A 12,130-nucleotide genomic window follows, 5' to 3' on the forward strand; every position below is an offset into this window, starting at 1 on the left:
TCCTTTTCTTGAAAAACACTCACTCTTTAATTTCTTTCAGCTGCTCGATGTCGGATACTTTGACATAATCTGGGTCATGGGCCAAAAGGTGAATGGTGTAGGGCACAACATACTCCGGCAGAAGGGAGAACAACTTATCTGTGGAGACATAAAACGGTGTTAGTCCATGTTGAAATAAAACTGAATATAATATTGCACTTCTTTCCTTACCACTGATGGCAGCGTGTTGCTTGAGATACTCGCGCCGGATGTTGACGTTTTTGACCAGACACTGCCGGGCGTGAGCTCTCCTCTCCTTCACCGGGTCCTTGGCACATAAGGCGAAGATGGCCATGTACTCGAGGGGCAGTCGCAGACGACAGAGCCCCCGGTGGAGCTTCTGGGCAAAACACTGCCGCACCTGATAACACTCATCCTGAAGTATCCAAAAAGAGGAGGAAAACTTTAACACAGTTCACAATGAAAAAGTGGTATTAAACAGTAGTTGTAATAGTTGTAATGCAGTAGTAGAGACTTGTAATGGCAGTACTCGTTGTAGAAATGGAGGTTGGTAGTGAAGTAAGGCTGATGAGAAGTAATAACGTACAATCAGAAGTAGCTGTAGTAATTGTGCTTACATTGATGACGAGTGCACAGAGCTGGTACTGCTCCAGAGTGATGATCTCATGGTAACACGGCTCTTGTGCCAGTTTTAACAGAGCGCAGGCCGCGGCCAGTCTCAGTCGGGACATGTCTGGTTTACTGCAATGGGAAGAGACAAACTTTAACAGTTGCCTTAATGAGTAAATCAAACGGTACTGGCCAAGCTGATTTTAAACAATCAAAAAAATAAATAGAAGCATGTTCGTATTAATGGATGCGTACCCCATCCTGCCCTGCTCCGTGAGGTCTCCATCGCTGTGAAGAATCGCCGTGAGCATCCTCAGGGTGGAGTTACCAGATTTACTCTGGTTGTTCTTCACTCCCAGAAGCCACCGAACCATCAGCTTAATGCCCTGGATCTGCAACAGACAAAGGGTAAGATATAGTTAGAGATTAAAACATTCATACTTTCACTGTATTTTTATCTTTATGCAAATAATATACACAATTTAGGAGCATTAACACAAAAAATACTGATAAATTGACCAAACCACTTGCAGATACAAAAGAAAGTAAAAATATATTACTGCTGAAGACTTTATTTGAGAGCGTTATTTTTTTTTTTTTAAACTTACTTTTGCCTGTGTTTCAGGGGACACTTCATCATCAGGGACCCAGAGTTTGGTCGTCTTCTTGCCTGCAATCTACAAAGAGAAAATAAGCTCCTCATCCTGTTTTGGTTGTTACTAAAACACTAGAAAATCAGTCTACTGTTAGTCTGTACCCTGTCGTTCATCAGCAGATCCTTAACGATAAAATTGGCGACTAGAGACTTGAGCGGAGCGGCGAACTGCTCCGGTGCGAGCTGAGCCAGGTGTCCCAGCGTGGTGAGGGGAGTGATCAGCTGCTCCAGGTTTGCAGGGTCGAGGCCTTTGTGCAGAGGCTGGAGAAACGACACAATTGTTCATGTAAAGGCGTCGGGCAAACACTCAGAAAGGCTGTGCAACAAAACTCACCTCAAAGATCTGTGCGAAATGGGTGTCTCTGTTGGTGAACATGGCGTTGATGCAGTGGATGGCATATTTGGCCTGTCGAGGGGGGCCTCTCTTCGCCTTGGACTGCAGTACAGGCAGCAAGACACTGGGGGGCGCAGAGGGAGCAGAATTTACAGCACATAAATGCACCCAAATATGTCTATGGGTAAAAGCCAAGGGTCGACGTGAAAGGTCAAAGCTTGTGTTCACAGTGTAGAGCTGTGTAATCCATTTTAATAAGTAATGTCCTCGTCGTAGCAAACATACAAAACAATAGCGATATTACGCTCCGTATCAAAGAATACTATTATAAAAATACAAAAGTGATTAAACGTACGATTTGATGTGAGGGAAGCTCTCCTCCATCTTGCTGCCTGTGTTCTTAAAGATCTGCAGCGCGGCCTCGGCCACTTTCTCGTCGTCCATTTTCAAACATCCCAAAAGAGACTCGAAGGTCTCTGCGGAGTGAAACGACACCGGGTGTGTGAAGGACAGCACCTGGGACAAGAGACAAGAGAGCGATAATGGTGAACTGAGTTGTAAGAGGACTCCATCTAACTCAAATGTAAGGGTTTAGTTTGTGCATCTTGATGATGAATGAAGTGTGAGTAGGAGTCTATAAACCGTTATTCCAAATTGTCTGTCTGGAAATCGGGCCGAGAGGAAAACCACAGGGAGGCATTGTGCTCGACTGAACAATTACTTTTCCTCTTTTTTTTCTTTTTGTGCCGTTCGTGTTTCCAGATACACAGTGAATTTAATCACAGCTGGTTGAGCCACAGATGGTGATTTACTATAAAAGGCCTCTGGAGGACCAGCATAAACCCATTATGTCATGCAAGTGTTTTCTTTACAATTCTCCTCAGTAATTTTACACCTTTTGTTCAACCTTCCAGACGAGCGGCAGGAAATTAATTAACAGCTTTGTGATCCTGAGCTGAACCAGGACTGGATTTAGAGAGGAGTTAAGGGTTTGATTAAAAGCTCCTGTTAAAACAATTATGAGGAAGAAAATAACACGGCAAATTGAGTGTCGAGTGCTTCTTTTAAGGCGAGGCACAGCGGGTGTATAGGGGGGAAAAAATATTAAGAAAACAATTTGAAACGTTTGCAGATTATGAAAATAAATAAATAAAAACAAAAAAGGTAGTGCAAGTTTTCTGATATTTCATGTTTTCATGTAAAAATAAGGGCATTTTCTTTAGACCAAAGAAAATGGATAAAGTTGCCTGGATTAAAGGATCTATCCTTGATTTTTTTTTAATTTTCTGTTATTGGAATAAAATTTGTTTTGTCCTTTAGTATATGGTAAAAGCAGACATTTGTCCAAAAAACACTGGTTTTAAAGCCTTTAAAACAGTCATAAAATGTCAGGCTAGTTGGCATTTTTTACAGTGAAGTGACAGTTTTCCTCCTGAAAGTTGTGAAACCTGGTTTAAACTCTGTCCCTGTGACGGATGTTGATGTTGTAAATGCATTAGGAAAGTTTGAGATGAGTTTGGACCAGAAAATAGCAATTTGAAATTTGAGTGACCCTGTTTCTTTGTACAATCAGGTATAGCTCCTTAAAGCAGATTTTTTATTATTATTTTGTTGATATACGAGTTAAAAATATTTTCTATCAAGAGGGGATTTGGAATATCTAGTTTATTTTGTTTTAATAAGCTAGTTATTAAAGAGTAAAAACTAAAATATTGCCCTGTTTTTGGGGTTTAAAAATGCAAGAAATAAAGGCAAGAAATTTGATTAATAAAAATCCCTCTGAAAAAAACGTATATTTTCAAGTTTGGAGGCTGTTGGTGATTCTCAAGAGAAGATGTTGTGGCAAAAGTAAAACGAGACTTGCAGTGGTTTCGCATTCAGTAGCCTTTGCTTCCACTGTGGTTTCACAGAAAAAAGAAAGTACCCGCCTTTCGAGCAACACATGGATACCAAATGTACTTAAAATACTAAACTACGATAAATATAAATAATTCCCAACATTGATGACTGCGTTTGAACCACTGTGTCTCGCCTTAAATGAGCAGCTTTATTACAGTTACCTTCAGCAGCTCTAGTCCTGCTCGGATGGCCTCTTCAGTGGGGACTCCTTCCTCCTCATCGTCAGCTGTGCCCTCTATCGACTTGTTCACTTGTTTTATCAAAGCACTAGGAATCGAAAAAATAATAAGTCACAGCCAGAGCAAATAAACAACACTTGAATAACAACAGCAATAATAAAAAATACCTGATTGATTCTGTGTCAATGTGAACTGGAGCGATTCTCTCCAACAGGAACTTTACCATCTCCAAGAAGGGGTTGCTGGGCTGTTTGGGGCTGCCGAGCTTTTTGGTGATGTCCCTCTAAAAAAGGAACAAAAAATACCCACACGTCAACATCTACACATGTTCACAAACACATAGCTACATAAATATTTGGCCAAATGAACATCCTTACTCACCACACACGTCTCGGCCTGTTTGCAGGAGCAGGAGGGACTGACCAGAGTCTCCAGCTGGTCTCGGATCCGCTCGTCGTCCTCCAAAACCTGAGCCAACTTCTTCACGAAGTCCTGAGCTTTACCTGGGTCAGGCAGGTTCCCTACACACACACACACAATTACAAAAGATTTAAAAGAAATGGCAAGTTTGTGACTTTGGGTTCATGCTTTAATCATGTGCTTGTGTTACTTACTCGTGATGACCATGACTTTAGCAAACACAGCCTTGCTTGATGCTTCAGACTGAAAGTAATAACATTTCACATTAAGACTCACACCAACACACAGTTAAGTCGCAAATGGTTCGTACGAGAGATGCACCAATCCAGCTTTTTTTCTACCGATACTGGGGGTTTGAGTATCTGCCGATATCCGATATTCACCGATACCAAGTGGCATTCTCTGAGTGAAAAATGTATTGATCTTACAATCGAGAAGAGTCAATTAAAGTCATATGTTATTGTCATGCTAGCCAAAACTAGTATTGGTTCAGTATTGGATATTTCTAGCCGATACCTGACATTGTATTTTTTCCAGTATCGGCTCCGATATCTGATACCAGTATCGGATCGGTACATCGCTAGTTTATACATAGCTGCACATTTTGTCTGAATTAGATTTACCTTGGGTTTTTTGACCAGGTCAAGCAGGTCTTTCACATTGTGCCTCAGCATATTCTGGCACTTCCACATCTCATTCAGCGCTCTGCAAGAACAATAATGTTACTCAAGTAGAAGTAAAGAAATACTGAATACCACCATTTTAACAGTACTTCTATTGTGATATATTTATGCTCAATCCTGTAGCCCAGTAAGTCAAGTACAAGTCATACTGTAGTCACTGAAACTTACTTGACTGCGTTAGTGTCCAGAGTGGCGTAAAGGTAATAGAGACACTTCATCCGCTCTGCCGTCTCCAGGTTGTGCGGGACCATGTACTGGGCAAAGACTCGCTCCACCAATAACCTGCAAAAAGAGGACATTTCGTTTTATTACGGAAATTAGTCATGACATTAATAAATCTGGTAAAAACGAGCTTCATAAAAACTCTTGAAGAGAGAAGACGGCAAATTAGACATTGTTAGACTGCTTTTATTAGCACCGTCCTCAACAAGGTCAGAATCTCATGCTGGAAGACGCATTGAAATGTTGAAAGGAGAATAAATATGATGATTCTGGTCAGAAAGCGGCATAAACTAGACTTATGTGGGCCAAAAGCTATACTGTGAGTAAAATATGTACACGTTTCTATTTATACTCACTGAAAATGATAATAGGCCCCGTCAATCACAGGTGCAGTAGCTGATTAGATCAGGAATACTGTGTTTTTGAGCAAAAGTGACTTTCCTATTAGCAATAACATAGCGGCTAGTATACATTATGTTTTATAGAAAACAGTGAAGAGAGTCACACAAATATTTGTTTTCAGACAGATGGTTGTGGGAGCTACAGTATATAAAACTCAAAGGTGAATGGTAAAGTTATTTTTTTCCCCTCTCAGTAAACGTCTACAAACAGGATCAGTTTGTTTCAGGGTCATTTCCACATAGACGCTCACCGGTCGTCAATGCTGTTCTGGTAGTAGATGTGCAGCAGTTTGTCTTTGATCCAGGAGATCTGTTTAGACGCTTCTCGCCCTCCTTCGCCGTTAAGAGAGTACTTCCTGTAGATGGACGCCAGCCCCATCATGGCCTCTTTACGAACACGCCACTGAGAGGACGCAGAGAGGGGGAGGTTAATAAAAGCCTGGACATCGTACACCATGTGGATCAATGAGACTTGTCTCGGTTTGTCCAAGTCTGTAAAGATCCATTTCTGTTCTAAATAATTCATGCACAGTATTAACAGTATGCAGAAACGCTGTAATGCTTATCGGCATTAACACTGGCGTATAGTAGATGACAGATTTGCATTGTAGTTCATGAAAATCCCCCAAGTGAAGTTTCTACCAAATCCACAGGAGTGTGACTCACCCTTTTGTCCAGGGTCCGCTCTTTGACGAAGTTGAGCAGCGCGTCGTTGACGAGGGACAGGTCCTTTTTGGCTGCGGTTACTATGGAGACAATAACATCATGGCGGATGGCTTCCTCCGGGTCATGTGACCTGACCTTGAGGTATTCTGGGAAGGAAAGGGGATACGGTGATATAAATGTGGCGCCATGACTGGAGGAAGAGAATAACGTGATCTGGGCAGTCAGAGTCACACATTTTTGGATGTTTATAGTATTGTAAGGAATCTATTATGCTGTGCCTGTGCCTGTATGGTATGTAATACAGCAGTTTGTGTGTGTGGGTTTACCCGTCAGGTCTTTGGCCAGGTCCGGGTGGTTCATGAGGCAGTGACTGGCAAACTTCACACACTCAAGTCGAATAGGAACATGGATATCATTAAACCTTGGGAGGAAGAACAAGTTGTTGAATGAATTATTATCAAATGAAAAAAACAAAACAACAAGATCATATGAAGGATGGAAAGGAGCCATAAATGCGACATCTTCAGAATACAACAGATCTTTATTCACTGTGGCAGTTTTAATGTTTTCAAGTTTGGATTTTCCTCAGTAGCAGTGGACGCACCTGCCCAGGTAGCACTGCCACAGGGGTTTGTTTTGCGCTGCTAGCTCCGAGTCTTTGGCTCCGAACATTTTGGCCAAAAGCTTCACCACCTGCAGTCGCTCGTCATTGTCATTACTCTGCAAAAACACACAAACACAGAGAAACAAGAGAGTGAGGAACACTTCAGGGAGAGGTAATGTTCTCAACTTGGTGTAGCTTTGGAAAACACTTTCAGCATAGCGCTGTCACGATAATTACTATAATCGACTTATCATTCAATAAATAACAGATAAACGATACATTTTTGGGCTCGATATTTATCGTTTGTACATTTATTAGCATCTCCCCCTATTTTTTCTTTGTAAAACTTTGATTTCTAAGGAAAGTAAATTGAGTTACATTATATTTCATGTTTATTGCAGCTTGTGTTGTATTTTAGGATATGATGATGCACTTTTAGAACAAGGGTTTACTGTCATTTTTAAGCCTGAGAGTCGACAGTATCCGGTATCGTTAGAGTCAATAATATCGTTTATCGCGATACTTTTCTGCCTCAATATATCGAACTTCAAACTTGTTATCATGACAGGCCTATTTCAGTGTAACATGGTGCGGTACAGGTGATTTTCAGGCCTGTCATTCTTCAGACACATTTACTTTATCTGTAGCATTAATCTTTATAGTATTACACAGAAGGTAACAAAGACTTTATTCAACTTCATTACCAGGGGATATTCTGAATTGACAAACCCGTGAAATGTCTTCAAATAAACAAACTAGTTCAGGAGACTACTTTTTAAAAATCATACCACACTACTATAAACGGATTGCTAGACAAATTTCAAGGGAGCTATTAAAGCACAAAAAGCATTAGCTGGATTAACCGGGAAACGCAGCCGAGGGGAAAACGGGAAAAGGAAAAAACACTCAGTTGGTGTTTTATAATAATAGCTTGGCTCTGACAATAAAACAGAAAAAACAATTTCCAGAAAAAATAAGCTCCAAAGCATTTTTATAATCCCCAAAACGAGCAACTTTTTCGACTCAAATTCAAAAGCACAACCTGCACTTCACTTGCTCGATAAAACAAGGAGTAGCCGAGAAAGTTAGGCTTTTAGGAACCGGAGAAAAGTGCGATTTTTAATTTTCAGCCCAAGACTTGATGGAAACAAATCTCTACATACTCGTACTCACTTTTACAGATCAGCTGCTACATTAAGAAGTATTTCTGCAGGTTTCGCCCCCACAGGAAAGCTACATCGTGCTATTTTAAGCCTCGCCCGGCCGTGCTAGTGAATAACACCTAGTCATATCATTAAGGATGTGATTCCTGCAATGTGGGTGTGATGTATTCCTCCACCGGGAACAAAGCCAGGAAAAACAAAAAAAGAATGTTTCGACATACCGAATTGCTGTACGTCTTAATAGAGAAAAACACAGCGGATACAATGAACGAGGCTGAAGCACGACGACGAGGAGGGGGGAAGAAATCGAGCTAAAAGATAAAAATAATGGAGGGGAAAAGGGAAAACGAGCATTGGGGGGAGATTTTATCGTTATTTCTGATGCGAGAGAGGGAGAGTGAAATACAGCAGCAGCAACAGTTAATGAGCATTATCCATCAGAGACACTGCAGAGGCAACATTATGCTGACTGGTGACAGCTCCATCTTTCTCACATGAATCAACACACCTCCAGTGCTAGTATATGGATATAGTGTATTGACTTGAGAGCGTTTGGAGCTGAAGAGAAGAGAGGAGAAAGTCAGACGTTATGAGAAGAAGCAACCGCAGCTCGTAATAAGACGGCAACGTGATAATGGCGCCATTTGTCTTGTAAAGTGCAATGAGATGAGGCAAAACAAACAGTCATTAAGCCATTTAAAGTGGCTGTTGCAGAGTCGGGCAGGGACTTTAATGCGGCACCCTGGGGAAATTGATAACAGAATTTGGTGACTAAGACGAGTACATTAACGCTGCAGTAAAATACCTAGAGTACAAGAGTTAATGAACCAGGCCTCGTTTTTACCTTGAGCTTGAACTCGAGTTGCGGCAGCACCGACAGCAGCAGGTGACTGTCGATGTTATACAGCTCCAGAATGAGGTCGAAGACGTGCTCGGACAAATCGCTCACGGACGTCTTCCCCAGCATCAGCACCTGGTTAAAAAACTACAGGAGACACAGACGAGAGCTTGTTTATCTTGAGGGGCTTTGAGTGTGACGAGTTTCGGTTCATTCACAGCAGATGTTCATGATAAATGCAGATCCTGCAGTTGCACATTCATTTTCCTCAGTGCCGTTGCACAGCTGTTTCTTTACAAATCTCCGAGGCAGCTCTTGTAGGGAAAAGCAGAACATATGCTTTGGAGAATGAATAAAAGTAGAAGAGCAGTTGTGTAGGAATAAAGTAGTTTGAATTTGGAGCAAGAGACATAGAAAATACAATGAAAACAGATACAACCAGAGGGGAGAGATTTAACTCTCATCTAAATGTGATTTTGATGACATTTTCTGCATTCTGGTGCATTTTAAATGATGAATGATATTTTCAGTTGATCCTTTTGCTGTTGTCTAATATGGGTAATTTGCTCAAAGAATTACATGTAAGATTTTCAATAGGAGTGTTTTTCTCTGGGTGCATATTAGAGGTCACACTGGTCTGTGTAACTTTACAAAAACTATGGATTCAGGAAGTTTAACATCAATTTATTCCAATGTAGAAATCTGAAAATGTTCCAAATATTTTCAATCTTTAAACTTCTACACTCTTATAGAAACACTGTAATGTTCCGTTTTATGGGCAATGAATAGATTTTACTAAGTGTTCACATTTTAAGGTTAATAATTGAAGGACAATTACTGTAGTTTGTACCAACAGAAAATACATATTATTTTAGTATCAGACTGCTGTCATAAAACTTTCAGAAGCTGCAGTATCACAGTACTTTAGATGGGCTGAACCTCAGGAGAGAGTTACATGGACATGTTTGTCACCCGAAACATATACTGCACATGCTTAAAGAGACACACGAGAACCCCCGCACTTTAAATGAGCATTACAGAAGGGCGGCTCATTAGTTCTTTGCTTATTGAGCAGCTTATACTGTAGCCAATCTTTGATGGTCAATAATAATAATAATAATAATAATAATAATAATAATAATAATAATAATAATAATTTAACCTGTATAACCAGATTGTTGTACCAAGCAATAAGTTGCGAGAAGGATTTGTGTGTCACCTGAATCCCTGCCCTGAGGCTCACGGCCTCTTCCTCTCACTGCATCATCGCCGTCCCCGAGCGGGAGGCGACTCACGGTGAACGCCACATCAAAAATGACTAACAGAGCGCAGTCTGTAGCACACCGCTCCCTCATCAATAAACCGCGGGTCCAGTCCACGCTAATGTATTTAGAGATGTCCCCCCCACACACACCAACTCACTTCTGATTGGCTAATAGCCTTGGTCCACCGCAGAGGTGTCGCTGAATGAACTATCCCAACATTACTTTTAATGATATATTTCTGACTGGATATTTTTCCCAAATTGGTCAAAATTACGTTGCAGTAACTGATAACTTTAACCCTTGCTTACGATCGATCTGGAGAATGTTTTTCTGTTCTTAGAGGACACACCAGGTCAAAATCTCAACATGTTTTGATGTGCAAGGTTTAAATTTACCTAACCATTTCATATTTGGGTCACAGCTCATCCTCCTGGGGAGAAGGCGAGATTGATTTAGGCCAATCGATCCTATATGAGAGCAAGCTGAGCTTTAGTATCATTGTTACATTTTACTACTTAGTGAGATTTTTTTTTTTTTTTTTTACAATTTTTAGCTTATACATTTAACTTTGTTTAGTCCGAGTGAGGGCTCTTCTTCAGGCTCTCTCCATTTACCCATAAGTGACATTTATAATCGTGAGCAATAGTGTAATGAGTTAAACCTGACATCTCGGTTCACAGCAGCTGTTCACGATAAACACAGATGCTACACTGCACTCTCCTGCTCTTCTGTCAGACAAGGTAATTTCCCCACTGTATCATCTGTATAAAAAAATATCCTACACAGCGGTTTTCTCTCGGCTGTGGTCACTTAAGCGTTTTCTCCATTTGGAACTAATGAAATACATTTATCTCACTCCAAAATCGTTTGCCATTTGGATAGAGAAGCAGGATGAACGGCTCATTTTCTAAAATAAAACACCCACAAAGACTAAGATGAAACTCAATGCAAAGTTAAAGTGGTGTGTGTTGTGTTTGATGTGAACTGAGAGCTTACGTTGGTGATGTATGGCTCGATTGCCTGGGCTGTCCTCTTCAGTAGAGCCTTGGCCAGGTCATAGGCTTGTTTATTCAGATTCTAGGAAAATAAATAAATAAACAAATCAGGCACACCAAGTATAGGTTTTCTCATTTACAAAAAGACGTGCAATGTTGTATTTACCCATACATTTTTTTTTATATTACTGCAATACCAGCATTCGCCTGCAGGGGTCTCATTGAATTGAAAGCATAGAAAAGGCTATTTCCAGGTTCTACAGCCAAGACAAACTTATTCTCAACGCTCCATTGCCAACCAGCACCGGTGGCCACTACAGCCTTCATGTTTGCGCCATTACGTTCTCCTTCAATCCAACCCTGACATGTTGATTTCAGTCGTGCAAAAAATTCTACGGAGGGCCACAGTACTCCCCACTTCTACATTTATGTCATTAAGAAAAATAAAAGCAAAAAAGCAAAGCCATTTTTAGCATGCATAATAACCTACATCAAGTCTAAAAACTGATTGATGCAGAGTATGTGGTAGCTGGGCAAATATACTTAATTAAGTATGTAAAAAAAAACAATCACTTAGTGCACTTACGATAGTAGTAAGTGGGAATTTGTCATGGTGTGCCATGATCAAGGCACATTGAGTTGCCTTGTGTATGAAATGCACGGCATAAATAAACTTGCCTCGCATCAGACTTGTGTGTTCAGTACCTTATGCGCTGGCACCAGGTTGACCAGGACGGTGTCGAGTAGCTCCTGGGACACGGTGTCGCCCTCACAGATGATAGAGCTCATCAGGTCCACCATGTGCATGTGCACCTTCTGGTTGTGCCCGTTACTATGGAAACAAGGCCCGGGAATTTAGTTTAAAATAAGGCAGTGACAGTGGAAATTTAAGAAGCAATTATATTATATATATATTTTTTGTCATGTTTACATAAGGCTTAAGGGCCATTTATCAAGTGTTGATCTGTGCCATACACTTATATTAGTGGACTGCTCTCGCATCCCTATTTAGATTAATTACTCGTTCAAGAGAGAATCCATGAAAACGGCTCAGTCTTCTCCTACAGACAATGTTTCAAAAAAGGACAAAAAGGTGGGAAACTCGGCCCCGTGAGGTGGGCTGAGCCACAACAAGCCTCCACTGCGCTCCAGGGCCTGTCAATCAAAGCTTACAGCTATGGCTTTATTAATAAAACA

At 40.9% G+C, this 12,130-nt stretch overlaps 1 protein-coding gene across 1 annotated transcript in view; it reads right to left on the reverse strand.

Moving 5' to 3' along the window:
* pds5b (PDS5 cohesin associated factor B) overlaps positions 1-12,130 on the reverse strand; it is a 32,314-nt gene that overhangs the window by 4,315 nt on the left and 15,869 nt on the right. The window contains exons 6-26 of the mRNA XM_079566193.1: positions 11,639-11,765; positions 10,935-11,015; positions 8,680-8,820; positions 6,673-6,788; positions 6,395-6,489; positions 6,069-6,214; positions 5,654-5,805; positions 4,948-5,061; positions 4,720-4,801; positions 4,291-4,339; positions 4,058-4,197; positions 3,844-3,959; positions 3,659-3,764; positions 1,954-2,114; positions 1,599-1,722; positions 1,367-1,525; positions 1,218-1,286; positions 865-1,001; positions 618-741; positions 211-415; positions 24-138 (exon numbers count right to left, since the gene is read on the reverse strand). Of these exons, the coding sequence (XP_079422319.1) occupies positions 24-138; positions 211-415; positions 618-741; positions 865-1,001; positions 1,218-1,286; positions 1,367-1,525; positions 1,599-1,722; positions 1,954-2,114; positions 3,659-3,764; positions 3,844-3,959; positions 4,058-4,197; positions 4,291-4,339; positions 4,720-4,801; positions 4,948-5,061; positions 5,654-5,805; positions 6,069-6,214; positions 6,395-6,489; positions 6,673-6,788; positions 8,680-8,820; positions 10,935-11,015; positions 11,639-11,765 (2,559 nt within the window). The remainder of the gene's footprint in view (positions 1-23; positions 139-210; positions 416-617; positions 742-864; positions 1,002-1,217; positions 1,287-1,366; positions 1,526-1,598; positions 1,723-1,953; positions 2,115-3,658; positions 3,765-3,843; positions 3,960-4,057; positions 4,198-4,290; positions 4,340-4,719; positions 4,802-4,947; positions 5,062-5,653; positions 5,806-6,068; positions 6,215-6,394; positions 6,490-6,672; positions 6,789-8,679; positions 8,821-10,934; positions 11,016-11,638; positions 11,766-12,130) is intronic.

Source organism: Gobius niger (assembly GCF_951799975.1).
Source record: "Gobius niger genome assembly, chromosome: 11".
In the NCBI taxonomy this organism is placed as follows: Eukaryota; Metazoa; Chordata; class Actinopteri; order Gobiiformes; family Gobiidae; genus Gobius; species Gobius niger.